The sequence below is a fragment of the Podarcis gaigeae genome, assembly GCF_964106915.1.
Source record: "Podarcis gaigeae genome assembly, chromosome: 2".
NCBI classification, from domain to species: Eukaryota; Metazoa; Chordata; class Lepidosauria; order Squamata; family Lacertidae; genus Podarcis; species Podarcis gaigeae.
Genome location: NC_139679.1, coordinates 16,920,122 through 16,938,241, shown reverse-complemented (window position 1 = coordinate 16,938,241; position 18,120 = coordinate 16,920,122). Strand labels below are relative to the sequence as shown.

Genomic DNA, 18,120 nt, shown 5'->3' with positions numbered 1-18,120 from the left:
GGGTGCCAGAGAAGACGTCATGGGTGCCAATGCGCCCACCAGTGACTCATTGGCAACCCCTGCCTTAAACTCACCCACCCACCCCTCAATATGTCAGCTACGTGAGCAAGATCCTCTGTTGACAGGGGCTTGGGATGAACGACAGGGGGGATGCTGGTGCTTTCATGGCCGGCCTGCACACAATGAACTGACCAGGTGAACGTTTGGCATGAATCAGCAGGGTTGTTTTTCTTCTGTCCTTAAGAGCCTGTCATGAGGGATTTAAGGTGGCAATTTTCCTTCCTCCTCTCTCTGTTCCAGGCCTCTCCTCGAATCTTCCTTCTCACCAAGAGCCACATCATCCTGGCAGATCCCAAGGCTGCCCAGCCAAAAACAGTGATCACCCTGAGTGACATCAACGGTGTCTCCGTCAGCCGCTATGCAGATGGCTTCTTCGTTCTGCACATTAAAGAGGTACTGGGAAGGTGGCGGTGGCGGTGGCCTGACAGCTACCAACACAATTTAATGGCCAGGAAGATCCTTGCAACCAATTTGCTACTTCGTGACTCCCCCTGAAACCCCTGTGGCAGGGTTAGGGAATATGAAAATGCAAGATTTATTTTTTTAAGGTGTTGACACCATCCTGCCAAAGCTGAATTGAAATGTCACACAAGTCTGGAAATGTGAGCTCTGAATGTGTAGTTTTCAAATGTAGCTTTTTCAAATTGCATTGAAGAGCACTTTAATGAAAGAAATCGCTGCTGAGACACTTTTCAAACAGTCAGAGAATTCATAGAATCATAGAATCATAGAGTTGGAAGAGACCACAAGGGCCATCGAGTCCAACCCCCTGCCAAGCAGGAAACACCATCAGAGCACTCCTGACATATGGTTGTCAAGCCTCTGCTTAAAGACCTCCAAAGAAGGAGACTCCACCACACTCCTTGGCAGCAAATTCCACTGTCGAACAGCTCTTACTGTCAGGAAGTTCTTCCTAATGTTTAGGTGGAATCTTCTTTCTTGTAGTTTGGATCCATTGCTCCGTGTCCGCTTCTCTGGAGCAGCAGAAAACAACCTTTCTCCCTCCTCTATGTGACATCCTTTTATATATTTGAACATGGCTATCATATCACCCCTTAACCTCCTCTTCTCCAGGCTAAACATGCCCAGCTCCCTTAGCCGTTCCTCATAAGGCATCGTTTCCAGGCCTTTGACCATTTTGGTTGCCCTCCTCTGGACAAGTTCCAGTTTGTCAGTGTCCTTCTTGAACTGTGTCTTGAACAAAGTCCTTCTTAGACTTTAGTCCTGTATCTGAGAGGAAATCCCACTGAGCACAGTGGAACTTTCTTCTGAGTTAACATGGATTGCCCTGTCTTTTAAACAGATTCTTCAGTGAATTGCAGGGACTCCTTCTTCAGTCAGTTGCCCCCCCCCACAACCCCACCCTCTTCTTACTAGGGTTGTTTGCAGTGTCAGAGCCTGATTTAAGAGAAAAGCAATCAGCAGCAGCAGGATTTGCCACCCCACTCCCACCCATCACTACCTGTCCTGAAATCACACCACCAGCTTTATAGCCGCCTGCCATTAGAAAGGTCTTCTGCAATCATAGCTAACCTTTCTTTCCTCCATACTGGCCTAACTTGCAAGGATCAGGATTGGAGAATAGTTCATCCCATAAAAATCCCTAGCTCCTAAACCACCTTCCCTTTTAGCTAAGATTGCTGGGTTTCCCAAGACCACTTGGGGGAATAAGCCACTCCCTGTATGCAGAAAGAACCAAAAGTCCCAGTTATCAAGCACCACAAAGGAAATGAAAGTTGAGTGTGGGCAGACATCCTTGGCCAATGTCCTGCGGATGGGCTTGTTTTCCATTCCAGTGACAGTAAGTACTGTAGCTATTATGGAGGCAGAGGCATATGATGGGCTAGTTCAATGGTTCTGAATTTTTTTGCAGTGGCAAAACCCAGTAGCAGGGCAGCATTGTTGACCTGGCTTCCCAACACCACATGTCACTGCCAGTCCCTACAAAGGGGAGGGGCAAGGCAGTGGGGAGTGTTGTGCCCACACCACACCAGTCTCACTGCTGCCTTGCTCTTCTAACTCTTGGTAACCAGCACAACACTGCCCTGCCTGCACCACCTGCTAGCTGCTACTGATTTAACCCTTGGAAAGTGCAATGAGGGAAGGAAGGACGACTATTGCTTGAGTGGTGCCTAGGACCCTCGCACCTACGGGACCGCCTCTCCCGGTATGCCCCACGGAGAGCCTCAAGGTCAATAAATAGCTATACCCTAGTGGTCCCGGGCCCTAAGGAAGTTAGATTGGCTTCAACCAGAGCCAGGGCCTTTTCAACACTGGCTCCAGCCTGGTGGAACGCTCTGCCTCATGAGACCAGGGCCCTGCAGGATCTTATCTCTTTCCACAGGGCCTGTAAGACAGAGTTGTTCCGCCTGGCCTTTGGCTTGGAGTCAATTTGATTCCCTCCCCCTCTTTCTTTTTCCTTTCTCCTCCTGTGATGAGGCTGCATTTTAATATTTTAATGTTTCAATATTTTAATGTTGTATTTTAATCTTGTTTTTAAGTTGTATTCATTCAACTTGTTTTTATTATTGCTTGTTAGCCGCCCTGAGCCCGGCCTTGGCTGGAGAGGGCGGGGTATAAATAAAAATTATTATCATTACTATTAATCTACATGGCTGCAGCGCAGTGGAAATCACGATTTGTGTGTGCTTATCCGTTATTGCAACACTTTCCCCACCAGAACCTCATGGACTACTTCACAGAACCCCAGGGTTCTGCAGAGCTATTTTAGAAATACTGGGCTGGTTTATAAGGTGGCCAGTGGTTAGGTAACATAATGGAAGCAAGTGCTAAAGCTTGTAAGCTAGAGTAAGGACTAGGATGGTGCCTTCATCAGGTTTCAATGTCTCTTTCTTTTGCAGACCTCCACAGCGGGTACCAAAGGGGACTTCCTGCTTATAAGTGACCACTTGATCGAACTGGTCACCCGGCTCCACCAGACCGTGCTGGAAGCTACAAAGCAAAAACTGAAGCTCCAAGTGGCTGATGAGTAAGACTAGAGAGTTAGCAGTAGGCAGAAAGGGGAGGGGGAGATTTGGACCAAGCACTGGTGCTCTTGTTTGGGAGTTTGTCCAAAGCATCTTAAGGACATAGGAAGCTGCCTTATCCCGAATCAGACCATTGGTCAATCTAGTTCAGTACTGTCTACATTGAATGATAGTAGCTTTCCAGGGTTTCATGCAGGGAACATTCCCAACCTTATCAGGAGGTGCTGGGAATTGAACCTGGGACCTTCTGCATGCAAAGCAGATGCCCTGCTGCAAATTCATCTTCCTTTTCCAGAGAGAACCACCATGTTACTTGACAGGCTGTGAGGGATTCTTCTTTTTCTGCAGGGGGGAACGGGAAGAATGCTGAAAGACTGTGTCGATCCACAGAAACACAGATCTACCGATGGGTTTAACTGGAATCTGTGCTGGCGATATACCAAAATCAAAGGCAGGCAAAGGCAGAGAAAATATACAGTGGTACCTTGGGTTACATACACTTCAGGTTACAGACTCCGCTAACCCAGAAATAGTACCTCGGGTTAAGAACTTTGCTTCAGGATGAGAACAGAAATCTCATCCTGAATGAATTAAGTACTTAACCCGAGGTACCATTGTATATTTGGTAGTGGTGAAACCATCTCCATCTTCATTTATAACTTTCCTTCCAGGAAGGTTAGAGACTATTTTTTTTAAATGAAAGCTCAGAGCCTGCTCCCTCTTCCCTTACAGGCATCAGCTCTGGAGTGAGTGCTCCAGTTGTACCCCTGATAATCTGGCCTTGTTTCTACTTCCTACTTCCACCAGAGAATCCTGGGAACTGTAGTTTGTTAAGGGTGCTGGAAATCAAACCTTTGTGAGGGGCAAACCACAGTTCCCACTATCCTTTGCAGGGAGTCACATGCTTAAATGTATCATCTGATAGCTGTGGCTGATGGGACTTGTAGTACAAACCTCAAGGACTTACTTGTTCATGCAAGTTGCAGCAATGTTTTTCTCCATTAATTTTTTTTTACATAAATGTATTTATAAATTTGTTTAAAACCACATAACTCCAAATACAGTGGCTAAGGTTCCACTGTGATTTTTCTGCAACACTTTTGTTTTCAAACTGGTTTAACCTTGCTGCAATGTCTTCGAATTTCCTCCTTTCTTAGCCATTTCTGTTTAGTTTGGTTTGGTGTCTGAAAGCCTAGTAAACAAGCTCAAGTGCTACTGCTAAGTTGGAGTGAGCAGGTGTATCTTTTAACATGAGATTCCTTTGGTCATCTACAGGTTCCTGGTGCAGTTCAAGCAAAGCAGCATCACTGTCAAGGTGGTAGAGACAGCTGAGAAGCAGGGCGCAGCGCCCATCTGCAGAAAGAAAGGCAGCCATCGAATGGAGGTGTTAGTCCACTGAGGAGAATCTGGACAGAAGGATACTGCCTGTCCAGAGGGAACTACAATGGACTCCTGGGGGCCTTTGGAAGTGGGAATTTGTGACTGAAGATCTGACTTGCTGGCAGCTTTAATATTCTTGGTCTCTCACATCCCACCTCAGGGGCAGCTATCTGAAAGCTTTCAATAATCAATAACACATGCCAGTTTCCCCATTTGGCATAGGTGCCAATGACAAATGGTCCCTGTGCTACAACTGACCTCTTCAGAAATGGCCACTCCTCCTCTCTTCTTTAGAAGCCTTACCTCTTATTTAACTGGAGAACATAGAGTGAGCACCAGGAAAACACACCAGTGAAATGAAATGCCGTTTTTGCCTAATTTAAAGTCTCTTTTCTTAGGCCCTGGGCTAGAGGGGAACCTATGGCCCTCCAGATGTTGATAACAGGGAGCTGCAGTCCGGCAACATCTGGGGAGCATCAGGTTCCCAGAACGTGACCTACAAAATCTGGGAATGCTTTTAAAAACAACAACCTCAAATCTGTTTTCTTAAAGGTGTGGCCAGGAGCTTCTCTTGGAGTGTGAACAGCTCTCTGAAACTCCTTTCTACACACTGTGTTTCATCAGACCAAATGTCAACCTTCAAAATACCTCTGCGCTTCTGATTTATTATTAGTAACAGAAAGTAATCACAACCAATGAAGTACACAGCTTTTTAAAAATCTCCACCACCATCTTGAATTCATCCAAAGTGAGCAGTTTTTTGAATCCCCAACTTGGAATGATACTAGATGTGCTTTTGTTTTGCTAATAGACCCTGAAGATCAGCTTCAAGAATCTAGACAGTAAAGACCCAGAAGAACATTAAACAAGCTTTCAGGGTTAAATGTGTCCAATAGCTCAACTCCAAGCATTTGTAGGTTCTCACCAAACCTTGCACAGAAGCTGCCAGAGCATGTGCAGGTAGCTGCAATATTCCCCCATTAAATAAAGTTATGTATTTTAAATCTTCTAACTCCAAACAGCTGAGTTTACATTGTGTTTTATTATTTATTCTGCAACATTTCAATTGTAACACTGATTTAAAGCAGCTGCAACATTTTGGAGTTTCCTTTTCCAATCATCATCAACAAGAACATCGTTTTGATTGGATCCAAAGTGAACTGCTGTTTGAATCCTCTCACCAGCCTGGGAATGATATACCTCAGTGCAGATTCCCATTGTGTCCTTGTGCTGCTTGATTCAGACTTTTGCCTTGATTGGATGAAACTGGATGGGGATTGGAGCTATATACGTTAAAGGGAAGATAATTTGAGCAATTAATGATAAAAGACAAACTTTTTCCTGCAGTTCAGCCTCCTTCTCACCATTCTCAGCTGTTGCCAGGTCTGCTGAACAGTACAAGGGCAGGGAAAGTTTTTCCTCCCCATCTCATGGGTCTGATGGAAACTTGCCTCCATATATGCTCCTATATCAGCATAGGAAAAAGCTTAATAGCAGTAAGTGGTCAAGCACCATGCGACTTGCAGATTTAACAGCTGGGGAAGGTTACCCAGACAGGAGGAAAGAAAGACTTGGAGACAAATGTCTTCCTGGCCTGCAAAGAGACTGCTGCAGGAGTAGGCCTCAAATCCTTCAGCTGAACCATATTTTGGCCTCTGCAGCCTTTCCTTGCCTGTCTTCTAGTGATAGAAGAGCAGGCCTCAAACTTTTCAGTTTGCGCCATGTCTTCCTGGCTACATGAAACGTGAGTCTTCTTCTGTCAGGTGCCAGTGGGTAAGTAGGTCACTTGCTCCTGGATCCTAATTTTTTAAAAAATTAATTAATTATTAGAATTTATATACTGCCCTATACCCAGGGGTCTCAGGGCGGTTCACAGAATAAAAGCAAGATATAAAACCACAAAATACCTAATAAAAATAAAAACAGTAACCCAGTACCACCCCCCCACAAAAAAACATATTTTAAAAGGGCAGAGGATGTAAATCAACCAAATTCCTGGTTAAAGAGGAACGTTTTTGCCTGGTGTCTAAAGGTGTATAATAAAGGCGTATAATGATCCTCTTAGTACCTGCAATAAGGCTCTGAATGTGTGTTAGGCCAAGAACATATGATAAGGGGCCTCACTCCCTGGTTCCTAACCAAGCCATGTTTTAGATGCTACATACTTGGTACTCCTACTACGTACTTGATACTCATTTCAACTGGGAGTTTCATTTGTGATTGTGATTGCTTAATAATAATAATAATAATAATAATAATTTATTTATACCCCGCCCATCTGGCTGAGTTTCCCCAGCCACTCTGGGCGGCTCCCAATCAAGTCTTAAAAACAGTACAACAGTAAATATTAAAAACTTCCCAGATGTCTTAAGAAAAACCCTTAGTGGATTGCACTCTCAATTGCAAAATATGTGCTCTTGTGGGGGAGAGAGAGGGAAGGGAAGGTTTAAAACTGTCCTTGTAATCCCCCTCGTGCGGTTCTGCTGACTGGGGAACAGTTGAGAGAGGTGAAAAGGGAACTGAATTGCATAAGAGCTTGATATTTATCTGTACTGTAGTTCCCTTTCCTGCTGTTTGACTGATCCATGGACCAGTATGTTGTAGGCCACATAAGGTTAGGCAATGGGCAACAGTTAGCCCAAGGACTGTAAATTCCTCAGGCAAGGAAAGGCATGCTAATTACAGACTATGCATACTGACAATATAATGTTCCTATTGCTCAATGTACACAATGCAGCCAACCTTTGCAGATTTTCCCACAGCCTGTTGGAGTTTTATATCTATATCCAGAATTGTGCACAAGCACATTGTCCATGAGGCCTGGTGAATGTGCACAATGACCAGTTGTAGTGCACGTTAACCACTCACAAGTGTGTGTGAACGCATGATGCGAAGCTGGAATCACACTATGGAGGACAGACCCAGCGTGACCGCCATTTAAGCGTGGTTAAATTCCTTGCCTTTAAAGAACCAGTCAATAAGCTGCAAATGTAGAAATGGTTTCAATAGGAAGCTTGCACCAAAGGATTTTAGACAGAACAGCAGATTGAAAGCTCTCCAACAACCCATTGATTCACCATTCATCCTGTTCTGCTTTTTTTGTGGGGTGTTTACACATCACCTTATCAGTCATTTGTCATCCCACACTCTTCAGTGCATTTCGCTGTCCCTTTTCAACCCACTCTCTCAAGCTACAAAGACTTAAAAGGGGACATTTGCCAGGGGCCTTAAAGCTAAAGAAATTGTTTGACTTGGCCCAAGGATAGGTTTTCTTGAGAGACAAAGCCCAGAATACTACCACCACACATGTACCTGTTAGAAAAGATGGGGAGAGGAAACAGACAATGGCTAAGGAAGCACTAGGAGGTATGGTCCAGCACCCGCCCCCCCTGCTAACTGGGAAAGGAAACTAGGTGTCACCTGGTTTTGGATATAGTTCTGAAACAAGTCTTCATTGCAGCAAGAGAAGGAGGCATCTCACAAACAATAATAAAGGGAGTCTATTAAACATTTTTATTTTTTACTGAAAAAGAGGTTCTACTTTCCAGCCCCTCCCACACTTAACAATCACTCTAAAAGCTCTGTGCTGGTTTGGGGTAAGAGCGGCTCATTATCCAGTGAGGCAGCCATGTTGGCATGTAGCTCATAGGGAGAAAAAACAGCTTGGCATCCCAGCCGGCTGAATAGCGAGTACGGGGGTACACAGATGTCAAAGCATGCTCCATGCAGTCGGTAACCAGAGAGAGGTTGGGACTGCAGTCTTTTTGCATCTTGATGGTTGAATCAAGCACTATTGGAACAAGAGAAAGAGGCCAGAAGCTGGTCAATCACCTTTGAATACCATTAGTGTGGACTAATTCCACCACAGCCCTATGCTTACAAACGCTCCTTCCTCCGGAATACAAATTGCCCAGTCCCTGTTCACGCCCATACACCCACAGCTAAGCTATCAAATACAGATTAGCACATCTAGAAGCCTATTTGTTAAGCAGAATCAAATTCAAGACAACAGGAAGGTAGTACTCACTATGATTTAAGTAAGGCTCCCCATATACTTTCTTGGTCTCCTCTGGGACCTGCTTCCAGAGTTTTTGGAAGTTGTCTGACAATATCTTCTCATTTGTGATAGCCGTTCGAAAGTAGCCTGGTTCTATTATACAGACCTTTACTCCAAAGGCGTCAAGCTCGAGCCTGGAGAAGGGAAAAGGGAAGGAATAGTTGCCTTCTGTACCAGTAGCCCATGGGATAGAGATGTGAAGAGGATAAGAACATGATAGATAGGAAAGCCCTTTTAGATCAGGCAAATGGTCCATCTGGTCCTGCAGCCTGTTTTCCCAACAGTGGCCAGTGAATTTCATCTGAGGATGGCACACAGCAACTCCTATCCCTAGTTTGGCAGATACGCTGATGATGACCCCCTTTTGACAGTTCTTTTGGCTGCGCAGAGATCACTCTGGGAGAACAGAACTCACTATCGTTATATAGGACGATTAAGAAAACAACTACTTTAGAAGGCAAAGGAAAAGGCTATTGACAAGATCATGGGAGAAGTGGCCTTATTTTGAATGAGATTATTGCTCCATCTAACTTAATATTGTCTGTGCTGACTGGTAGCAGCATGCCAAGGGGAAGGAGTGCTCAAATGCATGCATGCCTGATTCACAACAGTAGTTGCATGTGCCCAGGTCAAAAAAGATTGGAGGGGCTTCTTTAAATCCTCCCTGACTTGTCCTCGCCAGACTCTCCCATCAGACCTGGGAGGGCTTTGCAAAAGCCTGCTTTTCACACATGCCAGAAAGTGGTGGAGACCAGGAATCAAGCAAAAACTGCAGACTGGCTAGCAAGCCAAGACCGTAGGCCCCGTTTTTGCCCCAGACAGAGGCTCATTTGTATGTTGTCTTATTAAGCCAAGATTTGATAATCTGAAGGCAACCATTGTGAAAACAGGCTAGCTTGCTCCTCTGCAAGTACCAGATCTGTTGAGTTCCACAAACACTGAGTGACGGAAGCTGAATTCTGCAAACGTCGTATGTCAGTTCCGGTTTTTGTTTTTTAAAAAAACATTTTCTGGCACAGGCTGGTTTGCACAATGTCACACACACACCCCTTAAGCAGAAAATGTCTCCTTGGACTAACAAGGAGTTGCAGCCAATGCTACGAGAAAATACATCAACCTGCAGCAGTTACCTGAGGCTGTCAGAGAAAGCCTCCACCCCGTATTTCGATGGACAGTAGCCACCACCGAACAAGGATATCCTCCCCATTACGCTGGCAACATTGACAATCCTCCCTTTGGCTCTTCTTATCAAAGGTAACATGTGGATGGTTACATCAACCACGCCAAGCAAGTTTATGTCTATGATCTTCTTGAAGTCCTCCTTCGTCAGCCACTCATTGGGGGCAGTTGGGACTGAAATGCCAGCATTGTTCACCAATCCCCAAAGGCCTGAAGGGGGCAAAAAAGAAACAGGAGATCAGGTACAGAACAGAGCCCCATCCGTACGGACACACCTCCTGAGCACCTTCTCTTACTCTCTGCAAAGCACAACCTGACCAATACAGACTCTGAATACAAAGCAGAGATGGGTTCGTCCACACCATACATTTAAAGCACACGTAAAACACAGAGAATTGTGGGAGCTGTAGTTCTCCTGCAGAACTCACAGCACCCTTAGCAAACTGTAGCATCCAGAAATCTTTGGGGGAAATCCATTGGTTTCAAATGTACGGTGTAGGTGTCACCCTGAAGAGAATCCACTGTCTCCATGGGTGCTGCCATACTGGTGACTCCAGGTTTATAGTAGGACTGAAAAGATGAAGCTTCAAACCATTAGGGTCACCAGATAGCCCAGTTATTGTCTCTCAACCTAAACCACAGCTGGTGACCCTCCGGCCTGCTTGCCTAATAAGCCCTGTTCCAAATTGACCCGCAAGGCCCTTTTACCAAAGCCTCACTCACCCAACATCATGTAACACATCATTTCTGACAGAAAGGCATCACACGTCAAAGGAAGGATCAGGTCTACATGCAAATTAAATTTAATTAATTTAATTAAAGCTGGGATTGCAAAGGATGACTCTCCATTTGAAACTGCAAGCTGCAAAAGGAGAATCTTAAGCTGCTTTCTCTGCCCAAAGCAGTGTTTGAATTCAGCACTGAGTTCATCCGTTCATTTTAGTAACATATATACTGCTTAATATAATAAAATCGCTATAAATGGTTCGCTCAATTTAGAAATCACAAGCAAAAAGTCAGTACATAGTATCAAAATAAAATAAGAATCCAGTAAAACATTGAGCAAAACTTTAAAACAGAAATACTGAAATTACATCTGTGGGCTGTTAGAATGCTATGAAGAAAATACATAGTGAGCCATGTTCAAACCCTAAGCAATGATTAATCTAAACTACTGGCCATTGAAACAAGCCAGCATCCCCACCCATGGTTTGAACATGGGCTCATTTCAAACAAATCATAGTTAAGATTGCCTCTGACCTACACACCTGAGATTAATTTCCAACAAGTTTTTTTCCTTTTGAGGTGAGGGGACCAGTGCACCCAGCTTGGGGAGGGTCCCAAGGGATAGTTAGAGAAGGCTGGAAGGCCAGCTATCACATTGCTCAACAAGTCACATATCACATAAGGCACATCTATCACATTGCTCAACAAGTGCAGACTGCCAGGTGTGTGGCATTATAAGAGAGATGGACTTGGACCTGGAAGAGTGAGGTTAAAAAACAACAACAGAGACCCTGGGCAGACGGGCAAATCTTGGGCCACAGTCACTATCTCCCAGCCTAATCCACCCCACAAGGATGATAACACTTTCCGGAAAGAACACCAAATTATGCTGCTGCAGATTCAGAGCCCCTTGCCCTAACCTTTGTCTCCCACAATGCCTTTTGCCCATTTTGCTGCTCGGGCCACACTTTCCGTTTGGGTCACGTCCAAGAGGGTGGTCTGCAGCCGTTCCGATGTGGCTTCCTTCAGCTTTTCTGCCCCCGGCTGTGTGAGGCAAGCTGCCAGCACACGGATTCCTCGAGCGTCCAGTTTCCTGGCCAACAAGTTTCCAAACCCGGAATCGCAGCCAGTGATGAAAACATACTTCTCCGTCAGGTTGCCCAAGATTTGCTGCTCACGGTACCGTCGGAAAAGGAAATAAAGACCCAGCAGAGCCGCCACATAGAGCCACATGGCCAAAGACTGCTGCAGCTGGAAAAGAAGAAGGTGGTTTATCAAATATTGGCTTATTGTAGGCAGTGGTGGTAGTAGGGGAAACATAAGAAGCCACTTATACTGAGTCAAACCACTGGGTCCATCTAGGTCAGATTGTTTGCACTGACTGGCAGAGGCTTTCCAGGATTTTGGACAGGCTTCATTTCCCAAGCTGTATGTTTTACCACGGGGTGCGGGTGGCGCTGTGGGTTAAACCACAGGGCCTAGGACTTGCTGATCAGAAGGTCGGCAGTTCGAATCCCCGCGACGGGGTGAGCTCCCATTGCTCGATCCCTGCTCCTGCCAACCTAGCAGTTTGAAAGCATGTCAAAGTGCAAGTAGATAAATAGGTACCGCTCCGGCGGGAAGGTAAACGGTGTTTCCGTGCGCAGCTCTGGTTTGCCTGAAGCGGCTTAGTCAAGCTGGCCACATGGCCCGGAAGCTGTACACCGGCTCCCTCAGCCAATTAAGCGAGATGAGCACCGCAATCCCAGAGTCGGTCACGACTGGACCTAATGGTCAGGTGTCCCTTTACCTTTACTATTGTTTACCACTGCTCTGTGGCTCTTCCTCATCTCTCAAAGAGCTGGCGTAGGAGTCAGAGCTACAGATGCAAAATCCTCAGGCTGAATCTTCCCCCTGCCCTGAACTCGCTAGGGCTGGGCGCTATATCAATATATCATCCAAAACCGGTTTGAAGCTATCATTCTATTGGTTTCATAATTTATGACCTGACAATATATTGTGAATCATGATGCGTGTGTGATATGCAAAACTCACGATGCAGGAAAAACCGTGAAGCCAGCCAATGCCTCTACGTAGCTCCATCCTTATTTCAGACCTCATGAGGTATCAGCATACAGTCGTACCTTGGTTTTCGAACAGAATGCGTTCCGGGAGTCTGTTTGAATTCCGGAACTGTTCGAAGCGGCTTCCGATAGGCTGCAGGAGCATCCTGCAGCCAATCGGAAGCCGCGCCGGATGTTTGGCTTCCGAAAATCCCTCGAAAACTAGAACATTCACTTCCGGTTTTCAATCATTCGGGAGCCAAAATGTACGAGTTCCAAGGTACAACTGTAGTACTGTATTGCACCTAATAGTACACAGTCAGGGCTTTTTTTTTCTAGAAAAGGAGGGGGAGCATACAGCCAAAGTTGTTTTTTAGGGGAGGAGCTAAAAAAAAAAAGCTTCTCTTCTGCACCCATTTGTCCCACCGGTGCAGTAAAAATACAATCTGCTGACCTTTAAAGCCCTAAACGGCCTCGATCCTTTATACCTGAAGGAGCGTCTCCACCCCCATCGTTCAGCCCGGACACTGAGATCCAGTGCCGAGGGCCTTCTGGTGGTTCCCTCACTGCGAGAAGTGAGGTTACAGGGAACCAGACAGAGGGCCTTCTTGGTAGTGGTGCCCACCCTGTGGAACTCCCTCCCTTCAGATGTGAAGGAAATAAGCAGCTTTCCTATCTTTAAAAGACATCTGAAGGCAGCCCTGTTTAGGGAAGTTTTTAATATTTAATGCTGTACTGTTTTTAACATTTGACTGGGAGCTGCCCAGAGTTGCTGGGGAAGCTCAGCCAGACGGATGGGGTATAAATAATAAATTATTATTATTATGCCGCCAACCTCCTCCTCGTTGCCCCAATTGCCGTGCCACCCGCTCCGTCCGCCACATAGCCATTAGCGCTGTGCCAGGGAATGGCACTGCAACGCTACAGAGGTGCCGGAACTCAGTTCTGGTGAGTTCCGGCTGAAAAAAAGCCCCGCTCGCAATACAGTGGTACCTGGGGTTACATATGCTTCAGGTTACATACGCTTCAGGTTACAGACTCCGCTAACCCAGAAATAGTACCTCAGGTTAAGAACTTTGCTTCAGGATGAGAACAGAAATCGTGCTCCGGCGGCGCGGCAACAGCAGGAGGCCCCATCTAAAGTGGTGCTTTAGGTTAAGAACAGTTTCAGGTTAAGAACAGACCTCTGGAACGAAGTACGTAACCAGAGGTACCACTGTACAGTGGTGCCTTGCAAGACAAAATGAATCCGTTCCGCGAGTCTCTTCGTCTTGCGGTTTTTTCGTCTTGCGAAGCAAGCCCATTAGCGGCTTAGCAGATTAGCGCTATTAGCGGCTTAGCGGGCTTAGCAGATCAGCTGATAAGCGGCTTAGCAGCTTGGGAAAAGGGGGGGAGGGGGGAAAAACCGCAGGAACTCGCAAGACATTTTCGTCTTGCGAAGCAAGTCCATAGGAAATTCGTTTTGCGAAGCACCTCCAAAACGGAAAACCCTTTCGTCTAGTGGGCTTTCCGTCTTGCGAGGCATTCATCTTGCGGGGCACCACTGTTGCCCTGACATATCTGTCTATGCTAATCTTGTGTAACCATCCACTTTTGTGACATGTTAGTGATGTAACGATGTTGTATTGATGATGCTGTGCAAACTGTATTCTGGGATATGGTGGCAAAGTTTTAAAAGTGAATGTCACCCCATGCTCAGGGTTCTTCAATAAAGGATCTAAGTCTACTGATTGCTGTTTTTCTCCACTTTCTTGCAAGGAGATCAAGGCAGCATAACTGGTTCTTCTCCTCTCCTCCATGATTTTAATCTCACAATGACTTTAAGAGGTTGAGGGACAATTGATTGGCCCAAGGCCACTTTAAAGCTATGTGGCAAAGTCAGTAATTGAACCCAGATCGCCCTCAGCCCTACTCTGACAAGTCTGACTACTACGTTATGCCAGCTCAAAAGCTTTGTTTGCCTGTTACTGGCCAAGGGCTGCTGTTTCAAAGACACAGTTCTCCATTTGAAATGCAAAACAACAGCTCTGCCAAAGCACTTTCCCCCAATTAGGTCAGGGATAGTACTGTGAGCTAGTTCAAGAAAGCTAGTCCAAATATTTACCAGTGGCAACCAAATAGCATGTCTTTCCATCTCATAATGAAACACTGTTTTTCATAGTAACCACCACTCCTTGCTCCTTGAAATTTCTGTCCACTACACCATGTTATCCTATATTTCTCTACTGAGAAGCAAGTCTCATTAAGCTTACTGTCTCTCAGGTTGCCTCCAGATTGTAGTTATTTTGTGAATGGATTGCTTCCGGACAACCTGTTTATTGAGCATTCGTCCTCATTTGTTTGCAGGGAGGTGAAGTGACACCAGCTGTTTCTTGAGAGTTCATTCAGATTGAGAAGGTCCTACATGTCTCACAGGGACACGGGTGGCGCTGTGGGTTAAACCACAGAGCCTAGGACTTGCTGATCAGAAGGTCGGCAGTTTGAATCCCTGCGACGGGGTGAGCTCCCGTTGCTTGGTCCCTGCTCCTGCCAACCTAGCAGTACGAAAGCACGTCAAAGTGCAAGTAGATAAATAGGTACCGCTCTGGCAGGAAGGTAAACGGTGTTTCCGTGCACTGCTCTGGTTCGCCAGAAGCGGCTTAGTCATGCTGGCCACATGACCCGGAAGCTGTACGCCGGCTCCCTTGGCCAATAAAGCGAGATGAGCGCCGCAACCCCAGAGTTGGTCACGACTGGACCTAATGGTCAGGGGTCCCTTTACCTTTACATGTCTCACATCGGCAGTGGGTGCACCCTTTTTATACTTTGTACCCTGCTTGCTTGCTTCTCTCATGTGGGCAGGAAGAGGGACCCAACTGGTTGCCATGCTGGCTAGTGGTGCAGGCCCACTGCCCATCACTGGGAGCCAGTCCCAGCTCCTGTTGGCTGAAGCTGTACCTGGCAATCTCAACCTATTCGTGTCTCCTCCTCCTAGCAAACCCTCTTTCCTTGAACCCTAGCCTCCCCATTTCATTTATTATTTCGTCTTATTTTGGGCCATTTATATTCTCGCCCTGTCCATCTCCCTCTCTGCGCTTGTGTAAAACATACTTTTCTCAACAGCATTCTAGGACTACCCTGTAGCGCAGAGAACAGTGAGATTTTTGGCACCTTGCAATAAAATCCTATCCATTTCTACTCAAGCGTAAGTCCTATTCCTTGAGAATAAGTCCTATTGAGCTCAGTGAATCGTGCCTAGGGCTCCGCTGTCAAATGGGTATCTTGCACTTTCGCACCTACAGTCATACCTCAGGTTGAAGTTGATTCAGGGTGAGCGCTTTTCAGGTTTACTTCTGGGTTTCGCAGCTCATACCAGTGGCGTAGCGTGGGTTGTCAGCACCCGGGGCAAGGCAAGTAATTTGCGCCCCCTAACCCTAACCCCCAGATGTTGCGCCCGGTGCGGCCGGCCCCCCCTGCACCCCCACGCTACGCCACTGGCTCATACATGCGCAGACGGTCAAAATGACGTCACGCGCATGCGTGGAAGCGGCGAATCGTGACCTGTGCAGGCACAGACGCGCAGTCGTGGCTTGCATTCGCTTCAGGATGTGAACAGGGCTCCACTGTACTTGGAAAATGAATCACTTAAAGGCCATTTCTAGGGTGGCATGGTTGGAAGGAAGAGTGCTTCAGCAAAAGGGTTTGGGGGCAGGTGGAGGGCCAGGGAAACCAGTCAGGCAATCTGAATCAGAGATCCCCACGTCCTCTCTGCCCACTGGCATGGACAGATGAGAGGCACACACACAAAAAGTTTCAGATCTTAATTTCTCTCATTAGGTTGTTGTGAAGGTAAAACAAACACAATTATTCTGAAAGGAGGCCTCTTGTGGTGTAGTGAAGTGAAATAGTTTTCCCAGCTCCCTCCGTCCCCCAGAGATGTTTCTGTTAGTGTACAACCTTGCCTAGAGACAAATTGGGCGTGGCTTTGGACTCCAATCTGTGTGAAGCTGGTTCCAGAAGCAATGCCTCAGACAGTGGTCGTTTGTAATAAAATACTGGATACGTATGCATTTACAATAGGTAAAGGTAAAGGTACCCCCGACCATTAGGTCCAGTTGCGGACGACTCGGGTTGCGGCGCTCATCTCGCTCTATAGGCTGAGGGAGCAGGTGTTTGTCCGCAGACAGCTTCTGGTCATGTGGCCAGCATGACTAAACCGCTTCTGACGAACCAGAGCAGTGCACGAAAACGCCACTTGCCTTCCCGCCGGAGCAGTACCTATTTATCTACTTGCACTTTGACGTGCTTTCGAACTGCTAGGTTGGCAGGAGCAGGGACCAAGCAACGGGAGCTCACTCCGTCGCGGGGATTCGAACCACTGACCTTCCGATCAGCAAGCCCTAGGCTCTGTGGTTTAGACCACAGTGCCACCCAGTATTAAACGGGTGAAAAACCCAGCAAACACAGCAAGTATAAACATCTTTGTAAACACACCCTTGACCTATACGACTGACTAGCAGATTAGATTTCAGAAGGTCCATAGTTCAGCAACAAGCACAGGGCTACTGCACCCATAAAAACACCTGGAAGCCACTTTATGTGTGTACACTTTACCTTTAAATCACATCCCCCCCCAAAAAAAAAATTTTCTGCACCCTGTAGTTCACCTGGCACAGAGTTGCCATTCCCAGGAAGCAGTGCTTTCCAAACTTGGGTCTCCAGCTGTTTTGGGACTACTATTCCCATCATCCCTGAGCACTGGTCATGCTAGCTAGGGATGATGGGAGTTGTAGTCCAAAAAAAGGAGACCCAAGTTTGGAAAGCTCTGCCAAGAACCCTTATCAAAACTGCAATAACTCTTTTTTTGGGGGGGGGGGAGCATGAGCTTTAAAGGTCTAATGTGTACACAGCCCGAACAGCAGAGCTGCAACCTTTCGGCTGCGATCCTATACGTACTCGCGAGCCTTGCAAGCAAGCCCAGTGTGAACTAAGTTCAGGGGCGAGTAGATGCCAATCGCGGCAGCAACCGTTTCGAGGTCGGCCCGAGCAACTTCCCAGCGAATTGTCAGCCTCGCCGATTCACCGTCTTGCACTTGCCTGCTCTCGAGACTTTGGGGGGGTCCACTGCGCTCTGCCTGCCCCTATAACTCCACCGCGACACTGCAAACAAGTACCTTGGGGCGCTTCCCGGAAAGCAGGCGAAACAGCTCGCGGCAACTCGCAGCTCTTCCCTGCTGATTCTCCGCTGAGCACTGGTAGAAATCCGGAACTCTTTGCAGTCAAAACGGATTTATGGAGAGGCAAGCGCAGCCAAGGGCCGCCCATTTCTAGCCCGGGGAGAAAAACAAGAGAGGGAGGAGAGTGGGAAGGGGATTTGTAAGTTTAACGCTGCAATGGGTGCAGTTTCGTTTGAGTAAACGTGCGTGAGGTCCTCGTGCCGTGAAGATAAGTGGCGAGGGATTTCCGCCCCCCAAAAAACAACACGGAGGCCGTAACACATGTGAGTGAAACTGTTGCGGCTTTTGTGGCTGATCTCAGGCTGCTAAGCAAAACATGTGCCAAAGAATGCTGCAACTACCGCACAGTTGCACTCATTTCACACGCTAGCAAGGTTATGCTTAAAATTCTACAAGGCAGGCTCAAGCAGTATGTGGACCAAGAACTCCCAGAAGTGCAAGCTGGATTTCGAAGGGGCAGAGGAACCAGAGAC

General features: G+C 46.8%; 2 protein-coding genes across 3 annotated transcripts in view; one reads left to right on the top strand and one right to left on the bottom strand.

Annotated features, from left to right (window-relative positions):
* The window catches only part of LOC310839875 (unconventional myosin-Ia-like), a 54,604-nt gene extending 49,158 nt beyond the window's left edge, over nucleotides 1-5,446 (top strand). For both annotated transcript variants that reach the window (XM_083728831.1, XM_083728832.1), the window contains exons 27-29: nucleotides 301-453; nucleotides 2,922-3,049; nucleotides 4,323-5,446. In XM_083728831.1, the coding sequence (XP_083584957.1) occupies nucleotides 301-453; nucleotides 2,922-3,049; nucleotides 4,323-4,446 (405 nt within the window). In that variant the 3' untranslated portion in view covers nucleotides 4,447-5,446. The remainder of the gene's footprint in view (nucleotides 1-300; nucleotides 454-2,921; nucleotides 3,050-4,322) is intronic.
* Nucleotides 5,447-7,926: 2,480 nt separating this feature from the next.
* Nucleotides 7,927-17,746, bottom strand: LOC310839938 (retinol dehydrogenase 16-like). The gene is made up of 5 exons (XM_083729039.1): nucleotides 17,585-17,746; nucleotides 11,310-11,640; nucleotides 9,615-9,873; nucleotides 8,455-8,618; nucleotides 7,927-8,217 (listed from the first exon to the last, which is right to left on the bottom strand). Exons 2-5 carry the CDS (start codon nucleotides 11,620-11,622, stop codon nucleotides 8,000-8,002), a joined length of 954 nt encoding a protein of 317 aa, XP_083585165.1. The 5' UTR covers nucleotides 11,623-11,640; nucleotides 17,585-17,746; the 3' UTR covers nucleotides 7,927-7,999.
* Between the last annotated feature and the right edge of the window lie 374 nt (nucleotides 17,747-18,120).

Coding starts and splice junctions, on each gene's coding strand:
- LOC310839938 (XM_083729039.1), bottom strand. CDS start 11,622: ATGTGGCTCTATGTGGCGGCTCTGCTGGGTCTTTATTTCCTTTTCCGA. Junction 9,874..11,309: donor AGGCATTGTGGGAGACAAAG/GTTAGGGCAAGG, acceptor TGCCCCCTTCAG/GCCTTTGGGGATTGGTGAAC. Junction 8,218..8,454: donor GGAGCCTTACTTAAATCATA/GTGAGTACTACC, acceptor TTGTTCCAATAG/TGCTTGATTCAACCATCAAG.